At 43.6% G+C, this 24,879-nt stretch overlaps 1 protein-coding gene across 4 annotated transcripts in view; it reads right to left on the bottom strand.

Moving 5' to 3' along the window:
- Positions 1-897: 897 nt before the first annotated feature.
- NRP2 (neuropilin 2) overlaps positions 898-24,879 on the bottom strand; it is a 123,321-nt gene continuing 99,339 nt past the window's right edge. For 2 of the 4 annotated variants that reach the window (XM_048869288.2, XM_048869289.2), the window contains exons 16-17: positions 6,829-6,897; positions 898-4,413 (exon numbers count right to left, since the gene is read on the bottom strand). In XM_048869288.2, coding sequence (XP_048725245.2) covers positions 4,109-4,413; positions 6,829-6,897 — 374 coding nt within the window. In that variant the 3' untranslated portion in view covers positions 898-4,108. Of the gene's footprint in view, positions 4,414-6,828; positions 6,898-21,019; positions 23,798-24,879 lie in introns of those variants that run through there. The other 2 variants (XM_048869290.2, XM_048869292.2) reach the window with 1 other exon arrangement.

Genomic DNA, 24,879 nt, shown 5'->3' with positions numbered 1-24,879 from the left:
TACTGACCTGGGGCAAATTAAACTAGCAATATCGAGGCAGAAGAGCCAATTTCCAGTCTCCCTTTAGACAAGCGATTTACCACTCCAGCATGAGTCCTGCAGCTTTGCCTTTGTTTCCCTGCTGCTGACAGTTTGCCCCAGGCATGTAGGTCAATGGGAAACTTTGGACCCTCTGTTGAAGACCCAAGAAGTTCCACTCCCACCCCCCGCCTCTTTCCAGAGTTTAAAGGAGAGTCCAATGGAAACACAAGCTGGATGTTCAACCCACCTCAGCCTGAGGAATGCGTCACTCTGGTGAACCGTCTCAGCCTTACAGAGCAGCTTCACCCTCCCCAGAGCACATTAGTAATGATCTGACTTCTGTGAACTCAATCAATAGTTGTTTGTCCTTACCAGGCCTAAAAGATTCCTGCAGGACTGGATTTGAGAGGGCAGGAAAGCAGGATGTTCTTCCTCCTTGGGAAGCCTCCTGCCTGTAAATGAATGCTAGTTCCATCAGTGGGCCTCTAGCCCAGCTGTACTGTACTGCCTCAGGACTTTTCCTTCGACCCCCTCCTTAAAAGTCTTTCTCCTTCCTGCTCTAAGGACCCTCCCAAGCCCCATGCCTCAGGCCAGCTATCTGGCCCTGATGGAGAACTTGGTCTTACTGCTACCCAGACTTCACTAGAGTGATCCATAGCCTTGCCTTGTATACATTCCCGAAAGCATGTGATTTCCACCTGGGGTTACATCACCCCTCAGCCCTGCCTCAAAACTACATTTCTCTGGGTTCCTTTGCCTTAACAGGCCAAGCCACCAACAACTGGGGCTTCACAACACACCCACATAAAGGCCTCAGCACTCTCCCCACCCCTTACTTTTAAATTTTCCTTTTACAAAACAAAGTGGAACAGCCTCTCTACTGTAATGTTTATTAAATAGGCATTTTTAAAGGGTTTTTATACAAATCATATAAACACAGTTTGATTTGTCTTTTTACACTGAAGAATCACAGTAAAAGAGCTGAAGCTCCTATGTCCTGGCTCAGCCAGTGAATGGTTGACTACCTTGCACTGCAAACCTTGGCAAAGTTCAGCTTCTGCATACAGTTTCTTAAGGTTAATTCCCATGCTCACCTCCCTGCAAAATGAAATCAGCAACATGACAAACACGCCTGTTAGTAATGATTACTTGACACTGGGAGGGTGTGGAGGTAACACACTTCAGCAAAGGTATTATTAACACTGTGTTAGTAGTATAGTTTGGAAAGGGCATTGCTTGAGAACATGGATTAACGAATAGTTCGTATTTGCAGATTAGACTGCACCAATTTTATTTTCCCTGTTAAAGTTACAAGCAAACACAGTTATCTGTATTAGAACAGTAAAGCACACAGCAGCAGTAAGTGAGGTATCAGCTATGCAGCATTATTGGCCTGTTTCTGCTCAGCAAGTGTGCACATTCAGGTCCCTGTACCAACCCACATGGACTAGAAATGCAGGCCTCTTATGGGGTGTGCTTTTCCATTACGCACAGCTTGGCTAGGGCCAACCCAAATTAGTGCCACAATCAGCAGTACTCTCCTGCCTCAGACCAGAGCTACAGTAACACTATTCAGTCCCACGTAATCATTCACGTACACAATACATACAGAGAATTCATGTGTGCGTAAACACACATCGAGCTGACTCTATGTATATACGATCTCTCCCCCTCTAGCTGCCTACTAGACACTGTAACATTACCATTACTATATATTAGTGACTATTGTTTCTATAAGTTGACTTTTATAGGTAGGTGGCTATGGTCATTTCCCATTCACTCTTCCCCTTTTGTGTGATTTAGAAGAGGGATAAAGTTGATGAGTAGCAGCAATCCATCTCTGAAATGGTCTGATACATTTTACTATCACTGTGTGAATAGTTGGTTTTTGTTTGTTTTTTTGGTAGAGTAACAGGTAGTTTGTGTGTGGAGAACGACTAAGTTAAGGTGACCAATTTTTCAAAATCAAAAAACCGGGATGGTTTTGTGCCAATGTGTTTTTTTGTTTGTTTGTTTGTTTGTTTTTTAAGGGACATGAAATAGTCACATAAGACTGCACTTTTCAAAGTGTGTGTGTTAAGTGTCACGCCTGCCAGCTTCCAACTCAACAAGGGTCCATGCTTATTTTTCAGGAGGATTTTTCCAAGTGAGCTCTTCATGAAACTCTCAACAAGAGCCATTAACATTCATGCATGCTACTTCTTTTCTCTTCACTCCAAATGCTGCTCATCACACTGAGCACTTGTCCTAGTGGCTGGCTTGTTCCTAGTACACAGAGCAAATGCTACTCGATGTAGCGTTATGCCCAGAAAACTTTGAGATATTATATATATAAAATTTTGATATCTGAAATGAAAAGCGAAGCCATGTCAGGTGTCTCACAGGAAGATCCTGGAAGACTATATGAAAACAACAGGGTATATGGGCACTTTAAAATTGCTGGCGTGGTTATTGGGTTCTTGCTTTCACATGGATAATCCATGTGCAATACTATGGAAACATTCATATAGATAACCCAGCTGTATTAAAACTGAAATAACATCATTGATGTGAAACCAGGGATTTTTAACCTTTTCATTCACTACATTACGGTCATAACACATCTCTTGTGTGGCATGATCACACAGACACAGAGAGAAAATATAGCCAGACCACTTGCAAGTACAAAGTCAAGACTCTTCCACTAGGCTCTACCCAGTAGAGTGCCAATGAAGAATATATTACAGAGAGGAAGAAGAGGGGAAGGATGAATGCCTTATCTGTAGTTTGATACATCACTGATCTCTAGACATAGAAACAATATGTTTTTCTAAGGCACTTGATTAAAACAAAACAAAACACCACATAATTTTGTTGTTGGTGTTGGCAACAGGTCAGAAGCAGAGCAGCTTCGCTCTGAAGGGATGAGAAGATGACCGCATTTTGGTTTAAACTGTTTACTTGATATCCAAACTGGAGTCTTGCAGCTCATACCTGACTCCAGGGAAAGCAGAAGGAATTACCATAACCCCAAGGAGAAAGAATGGTTACTGCCTTAGTAGGGCAGTCAGTTAATCTAAGCGTGTTGGGTCTCACCCCACACTGCATCCCACTCCACGGGATGGTGCATGATAATAGTTAATTTTTTCCTTCTTATTCTGAGTGGCCATCGTAGTAGCAAAGAATTTAAATATATAGCTATATATATAGCAAGCCATTCTCTCAAAAAAGCCATCTCCAGAATCTTGGGAACCTTACAATTGTGTGTCTTTTGTTTGCTGCAATTTTCTATATATATATACTTTAAAAAAGGATAAAAGAAATAAAAAGAGCCCTTCTGAGGAAGGTCACTGCTGTTTCAATCCAAGTTCTGGATTTAATAAATGGCTCTTATTCATAAATCACTTTAAGGCTCTTCAGCTTCTCTCTGAGGGGTGCGTCTACATGTAAGGTTTCTTTTCTATTTTGCTTCTTAATCTCTTAAGAAAGCACGGCTGTTTCCCTTGGACCCTAAAATTGGTGTAATTCTTTCCACCCCCTACGCCACCTGGATATGGAAAGTTAAAGGCAACAACCTGCTTTCATTTTAGGCGTAGAAACTGTAGCTCGCCAGGTTTGTATAATGTGCACCAAGAACAAATCCCTTAACAAAAGAATATCTGAATGGGGAGAGAAGCGGGATGGGCTTTTGTGTGTGTGTTATTTCTAAAGACAGAATGGCTGAGGAATTTTCAGCCACGTATTCGAGAAAGGAAGTGGGAAATAATGATCAACATTTTATTTCTCACATCCAAAAGGTAAACCATCATTTCCTTGGACACGTCTCAATCATTCACATAAAGGGGCAAGAGAGCATCTGAGCTCCTTTCCTTGTTCCAGCACAGTTCTCATAATTACAATAATTATTCAGATACTGTAGTCCTTGCAGATTGTGATCCATTTACTGGAGTCTACAACTGTGGTTTACGACAGAGACCTCATGCCCATGCCCCCTTCTGTATTCCAGATTGGTTTGAGATTATGGCAATCCATTCCCATAGAAAAAAAGTAATTTTCACCAGCTACTCTCGCTGGAATGAAATGTCACATGTGATTCCGGTGCAATCAGTCATGCCTCAGAACAGCACTTCTGGTGGTTCATTTTGACTTTGTGCTTGATGCCATCATACAGCTCAAAGTTGTAGTTCTCCAGAGTAGTGGAGCTTCGAGAGGACAGACCAGTATAGGAGCATGTACAGTAGAGCAATAACCCAGCACAAATGGCCCCTAGGAGAACTCCAAGCGAACTCATAGCTATGATGGTAACTAGGATTGGATCCAGAGTGTAGAGCCAGCTCTTGTCTTTGTCCAGCTTTGGGGTTACTGGAGAGTTAGTAGAGAACAGTGTGGTGTTGTTATCCAGACCAAAATAATCTGCAATATAATTGACAGTTATTAGCCGAAGATCTTTATTCACCTTAAACTTATTTGTAAATAACAACATTTGTGATGGTCAGAGTTAGATCCTCAGCTGGCGTAAATCAGCAGAGCTTTAAGTCAATGGAGCTATAACAATTTACACCAGCTGAGAATCTGACTTTTCAAGTGCAGTTGTCGTCAGAAATCAGGTTCTCTGGGAATCACCTCTCAGGGTCTCTGTGGCCTGTCAAAGCTCCCATACCTAATTTGCACCATTTACAAGTCAAGATGCAATGTGAGCACCAATTAATGTTTGAACGTTCAGTTCTGTTGACGCCACCACAAAAACAGTGTGTTGACTTTGCCATGCTGATAGCAGTAAAAAAAAAAAAAAATTGTATTTTTTAGGAACTTAGATGCAACTTGAATGGCACATATACAGTAATAAGACAGCATACATTTAGTTACAAGGGGCCTGTTTTTATATAACCACTTTTTTTTTAACCATACCACATATTAAGTCCTTGAGAAATAAACAGAGACGGCGTTAAGCAGCATCACTATAAACTTTCCCATACTAAGTACACCTGACTTGACTGAAAGGACTCTAGAAAGCACTCTTCCCACAGGGCCTTACCCTGCACCGCTGGGCTCAACAGGAGCTTTATTATGTATGTCAATGGGCACAGGATCAGGCCCATACGTCCTATGCAATGTCACTGTTGGGGTTCACTGGAGGCAAGACTGTCCCTTGTAACGACAATTGCAGAACATTTCTATCAGTGACTGAGACAATAATACCCACAGAGCACTCTGTGTTCAAAACCCTGTATGGACACACATTTGTTAATTCACACAACATTCCCTGTGATGCCGGGGGATAGGTATTATTATCCCAAGGCTGCCCAGTGAGGCCTTCCAGACTTCAAACCCTACGCTCAGGTGAACTTTAGTCATAGGCTCCACAAAGCCATAAGGGGCAGATTCTCAGGGGCCGTGAGCTGGCTTCAGTGGAACTACGCTGATTCACCGGTTGAAGATCTGGCCCGTTATTTTGATAATCTTCCATACATTATAAACTCTGGAAACAGTGGAGGGTGGACTGGTTTGGGGGGAAAATGGCCAAACCTCATCCCAAATCCTGAAATGAATCCCTAATAATTTTTGAAGATTTATAAAGTTCAATTATATTTAAGACCGAGCTCTCCCTGCCTGAAGGGGCGCCTCCTTCCTTTGCTGAAATCCACCAACAACCTCTCAGCAATTCCGCCAGTGTCTCTTAAACTGGGCCGGCTGCTGTCTTAATTGTAATACTCTGCAGATCTCAAAGTATTTTACTAAGGAGAGAAGAATATTATTACCCCCTACTTTGGAGAGGGGGAAACCGAAACACAGAAAGATTGATGACTGGCCCAAGGCCACACAAAGAGCCAGTAGCAGAGTTGAACTAAAACTCAGCTCTCCTGATGCCCAGTCCTTTGCTGTGACCACTACACCACACCACTTCTTCAAATTTTGTAAGCAATGTACACTGCTCCTAGTTCAGAGCAGAGGTAATGCATTCTAAACAAGCTGTGATCTGGGGGAAGAGCTGGAGCATGTGAGATTTTAACAGACCAGCCATTCAGAACCCACCGATATACCAGTGGCTCTCAAGCTTTCCAGATGACTGTATCCCTTTCAGGAGTCTGATTTGTCTTGTGTACCCCCAAGTTTCACAAAAGCACACTATTACTGAAAAATTGCTTACTTTCTCATTTTTAACCGTATAATTATAAAATAAATCAATTGGAATATAAATATTATACTTACATTTCAGTGTATAGTATATAGAGCAGTAAAAACAAATCATTGTAATAAATTTTAGTTTGTACTGACTTCATTAATGCTTTTTATGTAGCCTGTTGTAAAACTAGGCAAATATCTAGATGAGTTGATGTACCCCCTGGAAGACCTCTGTGTACCCCCAGGGGTACATGCACCCTTGGTTGAGAATCACTGTGAGAGACAGTGTCACACCTGACAGTCTATCCTCCCAATGATGGTTTATTACCAAATATAGAGAGTCGGTTTGGGATTGGGGGAAGGGAGTTGAGGGGTAAGATGTTTTCTTAAGGGCTGTTAGGATCAGGAAGGGGGAGCTGAGATGAATGGGTCCCTTGGGGATTAGAAGACATAATAATTAGAGATAGGCATGAACTGGAATCCCAGATTCCAAACATTCCCTATCTCTGGGATCTTTAATTGAGTTTTGCAGCATGCCCTTACTCTGTAGAGGTCCAAAGTATTGGATTCAAATACTCCTGTACTTGAGGAAAGTTCAGCTCCACATGCAAAAATTGTGGATTGTACCCTTCTCTAGTAATAGTAAACTGTGATAATACAACATAAGCTTCCCCCTAAATTGTCTGCATGACATTTTATACTCACCGTCTTCATTGTCATCTCCAATGTCTTGCCCGGGGATTGCAAAGCCATCCTCTAACCTTGGGAAGTCCACTAGAATGACAAGACACGGTTTTGGAGTATTGAAAACAGTCACTTTGTTATGAGACCTGCCAGGTTTGAACTATTGCAAAATTTTCCACAGCTATGGCCAAAGCCAGTGAATAATCTTGCGTATACAACAGAACAGGTGCTTCATGGTACATCACATCACATTTTTTCCCCACTAAATGACCAGCTTTTAAGAAAACGAAACAGAGGAAAAAGAAAGAAGCCAGATAATCTGAATACCATTGAAATATTGTCATTACTGTCTTCATAATGGCCATAACTCATTATTAACATGGTCATGGGTATTCTACTTATAATTTTCAATAATATCTTAGTGCCCATCATTAGTTGCCATTAATAGTAGATCCATTTAACACACTCTACATTTCATCATCCCACATACATCTTAGTGGACACAAAGCCCCAATGACCCACTTTCTCTTTGGTTTCAAATAAATTCGCAGTAATTTAAGGAAGTCATGTATCATCATTACAAGTTTTAATGTAAAAGCTGGTTGAGACAGAGTGAGACAGGGAGATTTGTAACTGGGTGTCCATATTCAGGCATTTATGTTAACATATTTCTGATCCAAACGCCTTTTAGTGGTGATATTTCTTTTTATTGTTCAGCATAGATCAAACCCTACTAACCAAATGTGCTTGCCACAGTTGGAGTAGAGCTAAGTTACTTTGCCGTGCAATCTTTCCAGTATTAGCTCTATTCCAGGATAAATGCCTTTGCATTTAAACTTGCCTACATTTTTCAAAACTAGCTCTGATTTTTGGATGCCCACCTGGAGACACTTAAAGAAGATCAAGCTTGCTGAGGGCCCAGCTTTCTGAAAATCAGACTCCTACAAAGTGTCTCAAGTTGCACACTCCAAAAAGAGACACTTTTGAGAATATAAGCTACTGTTGTGTATCTCACACGAGTTGCAAAAGAAGAAAGAGATCAATGTAATTTAAAAAAATCACCTAAAATGACAAAGCCAAAGAAGTGTAGTGTGCCTAAAAAGCAACGTCTCACAGTTCTAAAGGGCCTTTCCAAAAATTGCAAGCTACTGATTAAACCTAAATTAATGTGTTTGCCATGAGACTGTTACACAGGTGCCTCTGTTCAGAAATTTGTATCGGGGTCTACTGTTTTCAAGAACTCCAGCTTAATACTATTCATTTAGTGAGTTAGGGCAATTTATATCACAGCATGGCTAAGCTTGACAAGAAGGGGAAAAAGACATACACACATCCATTGAGTAGTTTGAACTGTTACCCCATCAACACTTATCAAGAGGGAAAGAACTTCAGTGCCTTAGAAAACACAATCAATAGTATATCCATCACTGCCTCCATGTGCATTAGCCTAGAAGCCTGGGTGTATATCAGCAGCACTGTCCCCCTCAAGAGCTCCTCCTCTCTGTCCCAAACCGACCCCTAGATTCCCACCACGCCATCAAAGCCCCACCATCGTTCTGGTTAAGGAGAGACTGGGTGCAGTTCTCCTTCCGAACACATCAATGTTGCTCCTACAGGGCCAAATGAGTAAGTGTTGAGATGCTCAAGGTTGGGGTGCCTTAAAGAAGCCAGAATTACTGAGCACTCACCCTATGTAAAACAGGCTTCTTTAAAGGCAATATGAGAAAAGGGAGCTCATTGGGCCATTAAACAGTATGAGGCATGCCTTCCTTCAAGGGCCTGGTGGGCCAAATTCACTGCGGGTGTAAGTAGTTTGTTCCACTGTCTCTCCTCATAGTTCCTGGCCTCTTCAGGAGACATGAATCCAGAACTGGGAACTTAACAGTGGGTGTTTACATAGGAAAGCACCACCACCACTAGGCCACTGTGGCAATCCTGCCAAGAATGTTCAGTACCACCATCATTATCGTCAGTGCAATGAGCTCCACATCGAAATGGTATCATTTATTGGGCACCATGGCTTTAAATAGAAAGCTCCTGCCTGGAGAGGTCACAGAATGCAGAGAGAAGGAGTACTTGTGGCACCTTAGAGACTAACCAATTTATTTGAGCATGCCACAAGTACGCCTTTTCTTTTTGCGAATACAGACTAACACGGCTGTTACTCTGAAACCTGTCAGAATGCAGAGAGGCACTTCTAGACGGTAATTCAGACGCTCTGTTTGAATTGGGCATAAAGGGAGGTTGAGAGACCTGGATGGAACAGAAGTATCTATGTCCCCCAGCCTTTGGGCCTGATCCCAGAACCTACTAAAGTCAATGGGAGTTTTTCATTGACTTCACCGGGCTTTGGATCAGGCACCTTATTAGCAGCAAACAATAACACAGATACTTTGAAAAGCCTGTGCGTTTGGGATTTAACTTTCATAGCATAAGGATATAGAATGGAATGGTTCACCTATTTACAGGTCTCTCACTCCTGACCTAGAGATAAGCCCAATATAAAACCTCAGGTCCAAATCACCTAAACTTTGGAGGAGATCAGATCTAATGTTTTGCAGCTGGAGTTGATGCAGGTTTGAGCTCTATATGCTCAGACTAGGCTGAACTTAGATCTTTGAGGTGGTGGCTCAGCAGTACTTCAGCTCCCAAGGACAGATTGGAGACTGATTGCAGTGTCCTTAACACTGGTGTTAATGCTATTATTTTCCCACATAGTCATTAGCACAGCATTTCTCTTCACCTTCATTATTCAAGTAGTTAAAAATGTTTCTTTTAATTTTCAAGTGAAGATGGGAATACGAACACAGAAGGGACCGCTTGTGTCCCTCATAATGATCAGTGATGAATGTAGAGAGAGAGAGAGAGAGACCCAATTAATTGAGCTGAGGCCCTGCTATCAGTAGCTTTTCAAAAAAGAAGGAGCAAGTTCACCTGATTTCTGAGCACTTCTGGGACTTGACCCACCCATATGGAAACCTTTTAGGATCTGAAGAACTGCCTGAGGGCCTCGTGCAAGTATTTGGAATTGTTCATGTACAAAAATCACTCAGAAAGTACTTAAAGGTAATCATCAAGCAGGAGACAAGAGGTCAAATTCTGCTGTCAGTTTCACCCATGCAACCATTTTGAAAACATAGATAGCATGAGCATAAATTAAGCTAGCATTTGGCCCACGGCCTGGAAAGGGAATCGCTGGACTCCACTGAGGCAGCAGAGTAGATGCCTGTCTCAGGCTCTTCCAAAGGCTATTCATTTTGTCCAAAAACGCATTAGAAACTCAACTCTGTTTTAGTTTCTTCTCAACTAGTTTTGGTGAGCAGGACGGAACTAAAAGTGTATCGGGTAATCAACACTTTTGAAAGAACATCAATTTTCCAAGCCTTAAAGGGAGAACTGAGCACTGGGGAAAACTTGAATAAAGAGAACGTTTATACAAAAAGCTATTTACTCTGCTAGCAATTGTCTCTATTCCCTTTGCTAATATTGCTGATATTTGTGTTTGAAGAGCTTTCTCCCACACAATCCATTTCCTCTTTCAGCATAGTCCTGTAGCAGAGCCAGGATCCTTTATTTATCACACAGCATTCTATTGCCATCAACTTGTTTGTGATGTCATGTATCTGCTCCAATGCACTGTCTATGGACGAAACCAAAAAAACCCTTCTTTTTTCCATACCAAGTAATTAGCAAAATCAGCCTTGGCTGTTTGGTGGCCCGTGGCAGCTGAGACCACTAGACTCACATCCAGTTCCTAGTAGCTATGTGCTCCCATCGCAGAAAACTGCCCTGCATTTGGCATTAATTAGCACCTTTGTTGACAAGTCTCAGCACAGATGTGAAGACCTGGGTGGGCCATAAAAACTGACCCCTTGGACGTACTCCCTCTGTCAGGTTCAAGGCACGTTGTCAGAACCATGACCTGCCCAAGTGTTGTGCCACGCCCGTCATGTGCATGAACAGGATTTAATTCACCTCTCCTGTGCATAAACAGAAGGCTTTCATTCTTCAAGGGCTATCCATCTGCTAGCTTTCACATGTACTCAATTTACTTGAAAATTTTAAATGAAAAAATCATTAAGGAAAGTTATGCAAGAAAGTTAAGTGAAACTCTATTTAAATATGATGCATTTGAAAGCTTTGCCCGGTGTGAAAGGCCCTTTTTAAGAAAAATGTGTTAAATTATGGCTACGAACCTCCAGCTATTCACGCTGAAAAGCAGTAAAGATGAAGCCAACGTAAGTGATGGCTTTCGAAATGGCCGGATGCCTAGCAGAGACGGTTATCTATTGTATCTGAGATCACTGCCAGCAAGCTAAAAGGCTAATTTATGAATCCTGAAAAAGGAAGATGAGGAAGTTTTAATCAATGTGGTTGAAACATCTTAAATAGAATGAACATACCAGCTCAAGACGTGGGGCTAGCAGGACAGAGGTTGGTATTTTCAGAGACATTAGGAGGCTAAATGTACATTGCTTTAAAAAAGTGACTGACCATAATGATTGCAGGGGATGTGACATAGGAGGTAATGTGCTGACCTTTTTTGCTGCTTTTGCTCAGATTGGGCTTATGTTGTAAGTGAAAACAGTATAGAGATGTCAGTGTAGTCTGGAGCCGATATGCATGTGTATGTCTCAGTCAGTGTGCTGGGTAAATGGCTTTAAGCCCACCCAACCAGCCCCGCTTTGGTCTATGAAGTTCGGTTTCAGTGCAGTGGCATTGTTGAGGGAATGACACTTGTTCACAACACCTGACATCTCAAAACCAGCATGCCTACCTACAACATAGGCCACAACAGAACCACGCTCAGTAAATTTTGCATCACACCCATACATTTCTCTCTAGGGGGCCTGTTTCTATGTTTAGAAGGCCAGTTTTCCAGACCTCAGATCATTCTTGTAGCTATTTTCTGAACTCTTTCCAATTTGTCAAGGTTCCTTTTTGAAGTGTGGATGCCAGAACTGGACACAGTGTTCCAGTAATGGTCTCACTAATGCCCTATACAGAGTTAATATTACCTATCTCCTCCCATTTGATATCCCTCTGCTCATGGATCCAATGTTTGCATTTGCTTTCTTAGCTACAACATTGCCTTGGGAGCTCACAATCAGTTAGACCTCAACTTGACAGGCTGCTTTCCCTGTGGAACCTTACTGGTGCTCTGAGGATGGGTTCCCAGAACATGGGCTCACAATGTAGCAGTGTCATGATGCAAACACTACTATTTCGCAAGGCAGGAAAGCTTCCAGGTTCACTGACCTTTGCATGTCGTCAGAACCTGAGCTGCTTTGGGTTTGTCTGCTCCCAAATACTACAGCTGCCATGTACATGACACACTTTACTTAGAAGAACCTTGTAGGGATTTTGTAGCCATCAGACTGAGGTGAGCTGCCAGAGCTCTGTGACGGTGATTCATATATAACTCCAGTTTTTCATTGCATTTCACTCATCAGTGATGTATGCAAAGGTCTATTTCTTTTCTTTTTTTTTTTTAGAAAGTATCTGAATTACTCTAGTTTATTTTGCATTCTTGGTGTACTTTGAAATCTGATCGAATCCCAAAGTGATCGCCTAAAATAACAGCACATGATTTGCTGACACAGTGCACTGGGAATTTCCCCAAAGAAAGAAATCCACCTACATACGCATCACGTCCACTTACACACTTATCACTACCCCATCCGCTGGAGAGACAACATGTTGAGTGGGCAGCAGAGCATGAGAGCAATTGTAAATGAGTGATTATAATGCAGTGTTGGTGACCTGAGAGCCTGAGTACCACCATGTGACCAAACAATAATGCACAGTACAGCTTGATATATTAAACTCGTACATGCATGGACACTCAGGGTTAAAGTTGTCCTGCCCACCTGGGAACTTTTATTGCCTCAGCCATTTAAAACAGAGCCATTTCTTTTAAAAATATTTAGAGGAATGATCTGAAGCCCTACAGTTTACAAGTGTTTTGGGCCAATACTCTCTTGCCTTAGTAGGAGTGTGGATCATGCCAGTATTTTAAAAAAGGGAGAACTGGGCAATATAATGTGGGGACCAGCCTTGTGCTAGCAGAAAAATGGACTATCATAGGCTACTGTAATATTTTCATAAAGGAAAGGCTGGAAATGTACTGCAGAGAATAATCCTTGCATTGGCAGGAAATGCACTAACTGACCTACAACAACTATCTTTGGAATGTCAGTTGCCTTTGTGTTTTTGGTGTTTGCTAGGTCTGCGTTACGTTTACTAAGGAGGTAGTGTTGCCTAGTGGATAGAGTAGTGGCCTGGAACTCAGGAGACCTCTGTCTTAATCCCAGCTCTGCCACCATCCTATGAGGGATGCAAGTCACCTCCCTCCCTGGAAATGGAGATAATGATACTGACTTCCTTTGTAAGCACCTTGGGGTCTATGGATGCCCAGTGCTATGTATAAGCTAGGCATTAGTAGTAGTGGTATCGATTAAGGGCCTGATTCAGGAAAAGCAGCCCAAGTCAGCAAAGCTTAAAGTTAAATACACCCTTATGTGTTTTGCTGACTAGAGTTGGGGTAGAATGTGTGCTTAAGTATCTTCCTGACTCAGAACCAGCAGGAGGGAAGCTAACATAGAAGCTTTTAAAGGTCATCACTATCAGCACTCTTCTATCTGTCATTTCCATGAACCCATAAGCTCAGCTCCACTGTATCTACGCATTGCAACGCCCTTGGTCCTCTGCTATGAATGTCGCACATTACTGGGTGATATCATATAATCTCCATGGTTCTTTACACATAGAGTGCAATACTAGTACAAGGCACACAAGGAGACCACACTGCAGAAATATGTCCCCCAAAGGCCTGTAACATTGTGTAATGTTGGGTGGTCTAGATTCCATATAAAGCAGGGCACCAGTATTTGCATGCCATATCAAAAATGCTGTCGAGAAAACTAGAACTTCTCTGTCCATGAGGAATAAGAGCTCAACTTTTAACATCCTTTTAACGAGCCTTTTACTTCTTTCAGTTGTTTATTTCTAGCTCTTTTTTTTAAATAGCGGAATAACAACTCAAATGTATGTTGTTTTGTTTTGTCGTCGTGAAGCAGCCTACCTTGTCATTACTTCATTTCGCTTCCCCACGGCAGTGTTGTCTCTATAGATGTGATCACCAGATGGTTGTGAGGTGGATAGGTCCCAATGTGAGCGAATGGAAAAACACTTCACAAACACATGCACCGCATGAAGGGTTACTATCTTATATGCTTAGTAGCTGTTTTTCGAAATGATATATCCTCATCATTTCCAAACAATTTTCCCCCCAAACACTAAACGCACTTAATTTACACACAGACTAAATCCCTGCCCAATTTTAAAGGAGAGCTGTGTTTTGGATAGAGCTTAACATAAAAGGAAAAAAGCCCCTAGTATCAGCTTGACCATCTTGCTTGGTATTGTAACTCCTGTACTTGGTATTTAAACCACCTCCCAGGAAGCCCTGGTTTGGGACTAAGCTCAGAGCTCAGAAAGGGATCATAGAATCATAGAATAACAGAGTTGGAAGGGACCTCTGGAGGCCATCTGGTCCAACCCCCTGCCCAAAGCAGGACCAATCCCAACTAAATCATCCCAGTCAGGGCTTTGTCAAGCCTGACCTTAAAAACTTCTAAGGAAGGAGATTCTACCACCTCCATAGGTAACGCCTTCCAGTGTTTCACCACCCTCCTAGTGAAAAAGTTTTTCCTAATATCCAACCTAAACCTCCCCCACTGCAACTTGAGACCATTACTCCTCGTTCTGTCATCTGCTACCATTGAGAACAGTCTAGAGCCATCCTCTTTGGAACCCCCTTTCAGGTAGTTGAAAGCAGCTATCAAATCCCCCCTCATTCTTCTCTTCCTCAGACTAAACAATCCCAGCTCCCTCAGCCTCTCCTCATAAGTCATGTGTTCCAGTCCCCTAATCATTTTTGTTGCCCTTCGCTGGACTCTCTCCAATTTATCCGCATCCTTCTTGTAGTGTGGGGCCCAAAACTGGACACAGTACTCCAGATGAGGCCTCACCAATGTCGAATAGAGGGGAGCGATCACATCCCTCGGTCTGCTGGCAATGCCCCTACCTATACAGCCCAAAATGCCATTGGCCTTCTTGGCAACAAGGGCACACTGCTGACTCATATCCAGCTTCTCGTCCACTGTCACCCCTAGGTCCTTCTCTGCAGAACTGCTGCCGAGCCATTCGGTCCCTAGTCTGTAGCGGTGCATTGGATTCTTCCGTCCTAAGTGCAGGACTCTGCACTTGTCCTTGTTGGATGGGGTGCATGACAGTGTATGTCACTATGGACACACCTATACAGCAGCTGGAGGAGTATTTCCCGGCTTGGCTAGACGTGCACGCACTAGCTCTGCTCCAGTTAGCATGTTAAAAATAGCCATGTGGCCATGGTGGCACAGGGGGGAGCTTGGGCTAGCTGCCCAAGTATGTACATAGGATGTCAGATGGGGTGGTACTTGGGTGGCTAGCCCTCCCCATCACCTGTGCTGCTGCAGCTACGCTGCTGTTGTTTGCACGGTAGCTCGAGCAGAGCTAGCTTCGGTATGTCACCCAAGCTGGGAATTACACCCGTCAGCTGCTGTGCAGATGGATCAAGAGGGACATTCTCCTGCTCTTGCTGTGTGCTACATTCTGAATCCGTGTGAACCTCAGGGTCAGTTTGCGTTTTCAGTTAAATATAGAAAGAGGGATTTTCGCTAAAAAAGAAAAACTAAAGAATGGTGATTCAGAAAGAAAGGTGCAAGGATAAACAGGAGGGGACAAGAGCATGGGGGAAGTAGAGTCATATCCCTCTTTCTTCAGAAAGCTTCCTCCCCTACAGCCTCAGCCTGCTCCCATTGAAGTTAATCTCAAGAGTCCCGACCATTTCAATGGTATGGGATCAGGCCTCTAGACAGGGGGTTGGTCATACATTTTCCCTAACAGATGGGCATGGGAAGCAATAAGAACAAAGTGGATGTGAGAGATTCAGCAATGATGTCATGCCAGGGCTGACTTTAGCAGGGATGTGGCAAACGAAGGGCCCCCCCTCCCCATCATTAGAGTCTTAAGTGGTTCCACATAGGCTCCTGGAAGGCTTCTGATTTTTGCATATCACCAATGAAAGCTGCGGTGAAGTGATGCAGATTGCAGATGTGTCTAATGATGAGCAGACGTACCAACATCTGTGCTATGCTACCCAGTGTTGGAATATCGCTTGACTGTCTCCTGCCCTGGTGTGCACACGTACAAATAGTATAATCAGAAACTGCCTGGTCTCCTGAGGCGACACGACCAGATGGCTAACAGATATTTTGCTCTCACTCCTTCTAATGTACAGAGTAAGCAACAGACTATGCTGCTTTTGTGCCCCTGGTTCCGCTTTGCTTAGCTATCTAGGCAGCTGGCTGAGCGAAGTGATTCCTAATGGAGCCCTTCACGTGCAGGTCACTGGTTCAACGCCATCCCAGGGCGGTGATCGGGAAAATTGTTTCCAATCTGATGTCCGTTGTGCAGTTAGTTGCCCACGTGACAAAACACAACTCTTTAAGTTGGTGCTGCCGGTTGTCATTTCCAACCGAGAGGCCGAATGTGGAATGTGCGTGGAGACCGACCTATCATCTCACACTCACAGGTGCTCCCTGCAGAACAGGGCTGAGCCGCATTGGCAGGGCAGTCTGAAGATAGCTCGGCCACGTTTGGTGGCTAGAGCTGCCAAGCCACCACCTTTCATGAACACTAAAAAGGGTGAGGAGAAAAGAAACGAGCTGCTCTGCTTCCTCTTGATCTTTTTATCTCCCTCCTTGTTGCCGTTGTTTTGGATAATGGGTATTGACGCTATCCCTCAAACTGGCAGTCACTTCTGGGATTGCTATCAGCGTCACCGAAGCCACTGACGGAAATGCTGTGGCCAAGAGCCAGGATGCTGTCTAGCTTCTGGTCCCTGCCTGGAGTCTTTGAGCCTGATTCTGCTGCCACTTACTCTGGTGTAAATCAGGAAAAGCTGTGCTGAAGTCTTGTAAGTCTGGCAGTGCAAAACCAGTGTCAAGGAGAGCTCAGGAAAAGCACATGTATCCTATCACATGAGAAACAAAATCCAATTATTGATGCTATCTGCTATATGCACTCCTGGGGGAGCTGCCCAGAAATCAGTGGTGTTCTCCCAGCAAGACATTTGGCCCAGTGTGTGTCCAGTCATGTTGCTGACTGACTAATTATTGCACCTTCTGGATCTTGTGCAAGTCTTCATCTAAGTCACACCCTCAATGTGAAGGGGTAGCCCAAGAAGGAAGAGCCCAGAACTTTCAACAGCACAGCCCACGATTTTTTTCTTCTTTAATGCTGTGATTTGTTGCTGCTTCTTTTGTCCTGTCCTACAATGAGTGGAATATTCAGGCAGATGCACACTTACTATGCATGGTGTCTGTGCCTATTGTCCTTAGCACAATGGAGCTTCAGCCTACAGGTGCTTCCATAATACAAATACAATCCTCAAATGCCTTGGCTTCACTTTGGTGTCCAGAGTCACCCGTAAAGGCTGATTACTGTGAACATACTTTTCTGGCATAAATATGATCCTTCACAATTAATCACAGAGCAATCAAAAGCTATTGTCAGAATTGCCATACAATGGCACTCTCAGCAAAGAGGCCAAGCACAGAAAACACCTGTGCAGTGATTCATTGGTGGCTAAACAGGCCATTTCAGCCTCCAAGATAGTTAATCTGGTCTGTTTCACAGGCAACAAATGCACCAAAGAAACTCACCCACCTTGTCCCTACAAATGGAACTATTTTAAATTAGAGGAAAAACTAAGTAAGTACTTACATATTGTATACACAGAAAGAGTCCCACCAGTATACTAGCATTTAAATGAACCTTTCTGGCCATATTTTTGAGTGACGTGTACAGACACAGGTTCTGCTTCTGATCCACTTACACTTGTCAACTCCACTTAGCTTAGATTTAGACCAACATGGAAGCCTAGCACTTCAAAATTCTAATTGTCCTGCAGGGTGAATTCCATTGAATAACCTTGAGTTCCTGTAAAAGCAAGCAAACCAAAAAAAACCTCCCTCCTGTCCTGAAGGACCAGAGGGATTTTAAGGACCAGATCTTCAGCTGGTATAAATTGGCTTAGCCAACAACCAATCAGACCCTGGTCCCTAAGTTAACTACCTAGTTGTTTTGTAGATAAGATAGCTTTATGTATTGGAACTTAACCACTTGCCTTAAATCACCTGTGTTCTTCGGTGCTACAGAAGAGTGAGTTGCTTTTCCTCAAGCATATATATGGTGCCTTGTGTGACCATCTGCTATACTACACATACTCCAGGACTGATACTGACGCTGAGAACTGAACTCCATGAACCTATTGCAGTTATTCTCCTAAGGCCAGGTCTACACTAGAGAACTAGGTTGGTTTAACTATGCTGGTTGGAGTTTAAAAAAATCCACCCCCTTGAGTGGCGTATTTAAGTGGACAGCGCTAGGTTGATGGAAGAATTAGTCTGGTGACCTAGCTACCTCCTCTGGGGGAGGTGAATTATCTGCGCTGATGGGAGTCGCCCCTTGGCATAGGTAGTGTCTACACTGAAGCACTACTGTAGTGTTTAAAGTGTAGGCAAAGCCCTGCGTCACTAACACAAGCCCCTCAAGTCTTCCTTCAATCATGCAATGACTGATTGTATTTCGTTATCTGTCAGCACGCTCAGGGTATGTCTCCAGGAGTACAGCTCCAGGTTACATCCACAAAGGTGTGGTTATGATGACAAAGATACTCACAATCACTTTGTGTATATAACTGCGGAGGCTGCCTCTGGGCCTTCTGCACAATAGACATGAGCTGCTTCCATTCTTTGCTCTAAAAGAAGGGAATGCTGCATATTGGAACGCTGATCCTTCACTGTTCAGCTGGCCCTTCCCAGGAAAGCTCTACCACAGAGGTAGTCAATTATTTTTTGTCAAGGGCCAAATTTCTTGGTCAAGGTATGGGCAATGTCTAGATTCCAGAGAAAATAATTAAAAAACCCTCCAACAATAACGATAAGTAAATAAAAAGATTGCAGAGTCCATTCAAAAGTGTCTGGTGGTCGGGATTTGGCCCGCAGTTTGCCTATTGCCCACCCCTGCACTACCCTTTTGAGATTGCTTTTTAGGGATGAACTCAGTGCTTCATATTTACTGCTGAAGAGAGTTTACTGGAATTGCACGTACGCTTTGTTTTTTGCAATCGTGCTAATTTTGGCTGTTTGTGCATGACATGCTCCCCATCCAGCCTGTATGTGCTCCTGTTTCAAGCTTGGTCAACTTGTGTGTGAAGTATATAAGGCGTAATTAACCCCCAAACTACCCCTCCCTTTTCATTTGCTTACTTAAAGATTTTTGCTCATAGTGAGACCATCAACATTTTCTCTCCCGCTCTCTTTTTTGTGCATGTTTGTTTTGCATTTTGCTTGGATGGTCACTGAAGTGTAAGAAATGCAAATTATGAGTGTTGGCGTGCCAGTGATCTGCACAATTAAAGCAAAAAAAAAAAAAAAAAAAAAGGTCTACAGCTCTTCAGCTATGCTTATATTTGTACAGCCACAGCAAGAGGACAAAATTTGAACTCTGAATTCTTTGATTTTGGCCTGAAATCCAAGTAAATCCAGGAAGTGCCATTGCAAAGCTACATGAATGTCAGACTGAAGCTTAATGCCGAAGGAAAATAAATATATACATAAATGTTCTCTTTAGAAAAAAATAGAGCTGGCTTCAAAATAGATTTTAAATCAGAGGCCTAGCTGCTGGCTCTTCTGAGACAGTGTAAGATGCACAGGCCAACATAAAGGCCAGGGAAAGGAGAAATACTACACCAGAGTCATCTGTATTAATCCTCGGGCTTTCTACAGTGCAGCTGGGCCCCTGCTTCCCAATGTGGGTAGACAGACACGCGGTCGCTCTGCTGGAGCCAGAGCGCTAACAACAGCAGAGTGGCTGCAGTGGCTCAGGCTAGTCACCCACATACGTACCAAGGGTCTCCAGGCTTGGGTAGCTAGCCCAAGCTGCCCTGGTCTTGCTGCTATTTTTTAGCTGCTAGCTTAATCAGAGCGAGAGTATCTACGTCTACCTGAGCTGGAAATTCCGCCTCCCAGCTGCGGCATGGATGTACCCTAAACCCAAGGGCTGCTGAGCGCCTCTTCTTTTGTACTGGGGTGGCTCTCCTGAGCCATCACCCTACTACGCCGGCAACATTGCTATTTTTAGCAAGCTAGCTCGAGCAGAGGTACATCTCTGTGAGCTGAGAATCTCCCCCCACCTTCCTGGGGCTCCAGTCAGCTGCACTGAAGGTAACTGCGCTGTGTTGACTGACACTAGCTGACGCTCTGGCCCTCACTACCTATTTTAGCTTTGGTTTAAAACCGTTACATGATGGAGTCCTTTAACTACAAAACATTACCCCTCAGGACCAGAGCAATCTCTATAGTAGCCATCGGCCTCTTTGGGTGCTTTTGAGCACAAAATGCAGAGGGGGGTGGGGGGTGGTCAAGGTTCTCGGCTGGTGTAAACCGGCGCAATTCAACGGGTGTTAATGAAGTGGTGCCCACAGACCCCAGCAAGGGTCTGGCCCACGCTGCCTTGACCATTTAATTCTAAACACTGTGCCAGTCCACGTAACAAACTCCTGGCAATGGTGAACAAACCGCTGCCACTTTTCTGTACAGCTGACATTCAGAGGAGCAGAAAGGTTTTTTAAAAACCTGTTGTGATTTTCTTTTAATGGTATAGTGTGTGTATCTTGTGTAGGGACTAAGTGCACAATTTAGCCAGCTTCCCCTGGGGCACTATGAAATTATAGGTCCCAGGCTTATTTAGCACTTAAGTAACTTTAGCAAAATCCCCAAACAATCATGTGTTGGCTCAGCTGCCCCAAACTCCTAACTAGGAATGGTACAAGAGAGTCTAAAAGCCACTGTTAAGGACCTGATCCTGAGCATAGGGGGGGTCAGATTCTCAGCCGATTATAATCTTGGCACACCTACACTGACTTCATGTACACCAGCTGGGGAGCTTGCCATGAGGTTTTTGTTAGTGACTTGAATGGAAGCATAATCAAGCTTTTAGTTGCTAAAGGGAAGAGCCCTACCACTCGGAAGGGAACGTGTAATGACACGTCAGTTTACCCAATGTCGTTTTCATAAACAAACAAAGAAACCCTCCCCAGATGTTTGTATAAAAATATCATCCTTTTATTACATTCCACACAATACATCTTTAAAGAGTTTCAAATTTCCACAAGATATTTTCACACACAGGCAACTGCGCAATGCTGGGGATGTCACAGTTCTAGGAAGGGGAGAATTGGGAGTAAAAATCTTTAAGTGATTTTTGTCGTCATCATCTTTGGTGATTTTTATTTTTAACGCTGGCCCTCAAATGCTCCTCTCAGATACACCAAAGCACCCTCCCTCACGGCAGGCTTGCCTTGGTGTAGCCAAGAGGAGAATTTTACACAGGGATGTCGTACCAACTTCAGAAATATTACTAGAGGCTTCCCTACCCTATTGAAAATTGTAGGTTTGATCTGAAAACGCAGCAACAGTCTTTCAATAGTTTATGTCCATTGTTATCTATGATAACTTAGCGTTGGGGATATCATAGCAGAAGTGATATGTTCGATCCTGCCAGTGCTACATAATGAAGATGCTCACTAATAAATGGCTTCCATGCTGGAAGAAGCTCTCCTAGGGCTCACGTGGTACTGAACGCATCCTGAGAGGTGATGGATGCCCGTGAGTGCCTCCTGACTGCAATGGGAGTTGAAGGCACTTAGTCCCCTGGCCCCCAGGCTTGCAATCCCAGATGTGTGTTAACTCTGCACATCTCTCTCTTTCTAGATGCATCCACTACCACACATGCTCAATGCGGAGAATCAGTTTTAGACGTTGTGCACTTTAAAAACTATCTCCCTACCAAAGCAGCACTGTGTGATGTTACCAACTACGCGGGCATCTCCAAAATCGGCAGAGTAAACTGCCGCATGCACTGAAGCATGCTACTGACTAAGGCTGGGAAAGAGAGAACAAGAGTGACAATCCCAAGAATGTGCGCCATTGGGGATTGGCTAAGACTCAAGCAGCCCTGGTCTCTGTCATGATATGTGCCAACCCTGCGTGCGTAGGACACACTTTCATGATCTGACAGAATGAGCAAGACTGCAGACAGTTAGCAGAACTGTTATCTTTGTTTCTGGGGGCAGAGAGCAGAAAGGGTGGCTGGATGTCTTAATGGGGGGAATCTGATCACTTGCCACAACTGAACATGAAAAACCCTGAACTGTGTTCCATGGAGGCGCATTCTGCACAAATAGAGCAGACTTAATGATTCAAACCACCTTTGCGTGTCATCGCTTGGTAATTTATATAAGGCATTTTCACTGCATTACTTCAGAGCCAATCAATAGGTGGAGGCGTATCTTGGTTTCCATTATTTCTCCTAAGTTAAAGATGCAGCAATATCTGGATTTCACCAGGCCTGTCTGCTAGTGTTTTGTTTGCTAGATGTTACTGATGCTCTAAGAAGCAGAACATTAGCAAATGCAAAACTAATTGACATTCTAGAAAGTCAATTAGCCATTTTATGATCCAGCAGCTACGAACTTGGGCAGAGAAAACAGAAGGTAAAATAGACTCGTCTTTTGTAAATTTCTAGTAAAATGACAAGGAAGAGGATTCCCACTTCCCCTGCAAAAAGATAAACATAAAAACATCAGCATCCGGAGTGAGGTTCCTTAAAAAATAAATAAACCTCAGATTCAAGAAACTACAGTATTTAACATCCACCTTAGATCTGCTTTAAGTCTACACATTACTCCAAGGCTGGGTTTAACAGATATAAACTAAACATTCTTTATGAGCTTCTCTGTTATAAGGCAACTTGAAATAGATTCACTTCTGGACAGGGGTGGGGTGGGAGGTGGTTTCTGCTACCAAACAATGGCTGTGTTATGCTGGCTGAAGAAATAATAAGACAGGTCTTAATTTTGAATGGCGATGAACCTCTCTGGATCCTTCCCACCATCCAAGGGGGTCTTTTGGACTGTCCAGCATGGCCTGTTCTTTTCATTATGCACCCGCTGACGTTATGATATGAAATATAAACCCAGCCAAAGCTAGATAAGGCAACAAAAAGCATTGTTCTCTTCCCCAAGTAAACAAATCAGTATATTTATCGCAAATGGTATCCCAGGCCTTCCACAGGGGATAACACATTCCCTGTGTAAGCAGAAGCAATACAAGCAAGTTAAAAAGGGGCCTCTTTTAAATATACATTCAGTCAGTCAGCCTCACACACTCCCATGCACACTTACATACATATATTTATATAGACACACACATATGCACGCACGCACACCAGCTTCTTGACTTGCCATCAAGTTTCCTTGCAGGTTGCCTACTGGGAGAATCAGTCTTTGAAAATAATAAAGAGGAGCATTCCCTTTCAAAGTGACATGGACGGGCTCTCTCTTCTGGCGATCCAAGCTGCAGCATTAGTTTAGAGGTTGTAAAAGAACAGGAAAGGCTGGGAAAGGTAGGGGACAGGGACAGAGATGTCTAGAGTTCACAACAGACGCTAGGTGAGGAGAAAAGTGCAAAAATCGAGGCAACGTATTTGAAGTCTTAAATTTTGTTTTTGTTTGTTTTGTTCTTGCTCCTGTTCGGCTCTCAGCAGTGCGAGCTGTGGTCTTGCTCTAGTTTAATTGTTAAGGTGGGCTCCACTGCCAAAGGGGCCCCGTTGGTATAGTGGGAGGTTTTGTAGGTGATGGCGTGATCACTCTTCTTGGCCGCATAGCGGAACCGGTGGTAGTGGAGCACAAGGGCCAGCGCGACGGAGACCAGCACCAGAACAGCACCTCCGGCGGCCATAACGTAATACCAGTAGGCTGGGATGGGCTGCACTGACACCGTGTCCACTGTGGGCTCGCTCCCTGGCAGAAGGGTGCCCCCTGGTGGAGAGACATAGAAGAGTGTTGCTAGGTGGGATGCATGCAGACTAATAAAAAGAAACACACATGCTTTCAAGAGTACAGCGCAGCATTAAGTCAGGTTATGCGACCCAGCTCCAGATACGAAACTTCCTCTTTGGGAGAAACACAATTTGGGTGTTTGAGGAGCAGACATATTAAAGCGGCTTATTAATTAGCCAACCTGGATTTAAACACAAATTCCAGCTTTTTTTGATATCCAGGGGTTTTTTTTGTTTTTTTTGGAGGGCGGCCTTCCCCAAATCAGCTAGGTCTTGTCTCCACATGACAATTTCTGTCAGGCGAAGACAAAACGTTACAGTTTTAACTGGAGGTAGAGTTTCATAGCAAAGCAATAAGGAAGTCGCAATAGAATGCTAGGAAAGAAATCAGAGGGAGAAATATTCTTCATTCTTAAGGGAAAAACAGTGAAAAAGATCTCTCACCCAGGGTGCCCTAGACATCTATACAGAGATGGGACCATTACAATCATCTAGTTCGACTTCCTGCATAGTACAGGCTGTGGACTGTCACCCAGCCATTCCTGCACCAAGACCACGATCTTCAAACTTTTAGCAAGCCAGGGATGCACAATCCATGCTGCTGAAAACTAAACTACTGTCAGCCACCTGTGTTGCTGAATTCAGTCTGGGGCACTCACTGTTCCTCCATGTTTAAGCCTTTTGGTGCCTGCACATCTCTCACACAAAAAAAGGAAGGGGTGGGGGAGGCATGTATTGTTTTGTGGCCGAGCTATTTGTTTTAAAGGTCATGTCTGGATAATACAGCATACATATGAATTCTGTTTTATTGCCAGCCCACGCACACATGCACACATACGTCCTCCAAGAGACTCAGAAGATGCTAAGTGGTATGTTTAGGCTAAAACCCACATATCTCACTAAAGCAGGGCGGCACTAATGCTCACGCAACTCTTACTCAGACCGCTCAAATGTTGCTTTTGGAGACAAGTCATATCTAACTGGGGATGCACTTTTGGAATTTATTGATTGTCTGGTCCATGGGCGAGAGTCTCTGAGGAAACTTTCCAGCTCACTTGTTCT

This window comes from Caretta caretta, chromosome 11, assembly GCF_965140235.1.
Source record: "Caretta caretta isolate rCarCar2 chromosome 11, rCarCar1.hap1, whole genome shotgun sequence".
NCBI classification, from domain to species: Eukaryota; Metazoa; Chordata; order Testudines; family Cheloniidae; genus Caretta; species Caretta caretta.
Note: the sequence above shows the minus strand (reverse complement) of the source record. Positions and strands in the feature narration are given on the sequence as shown.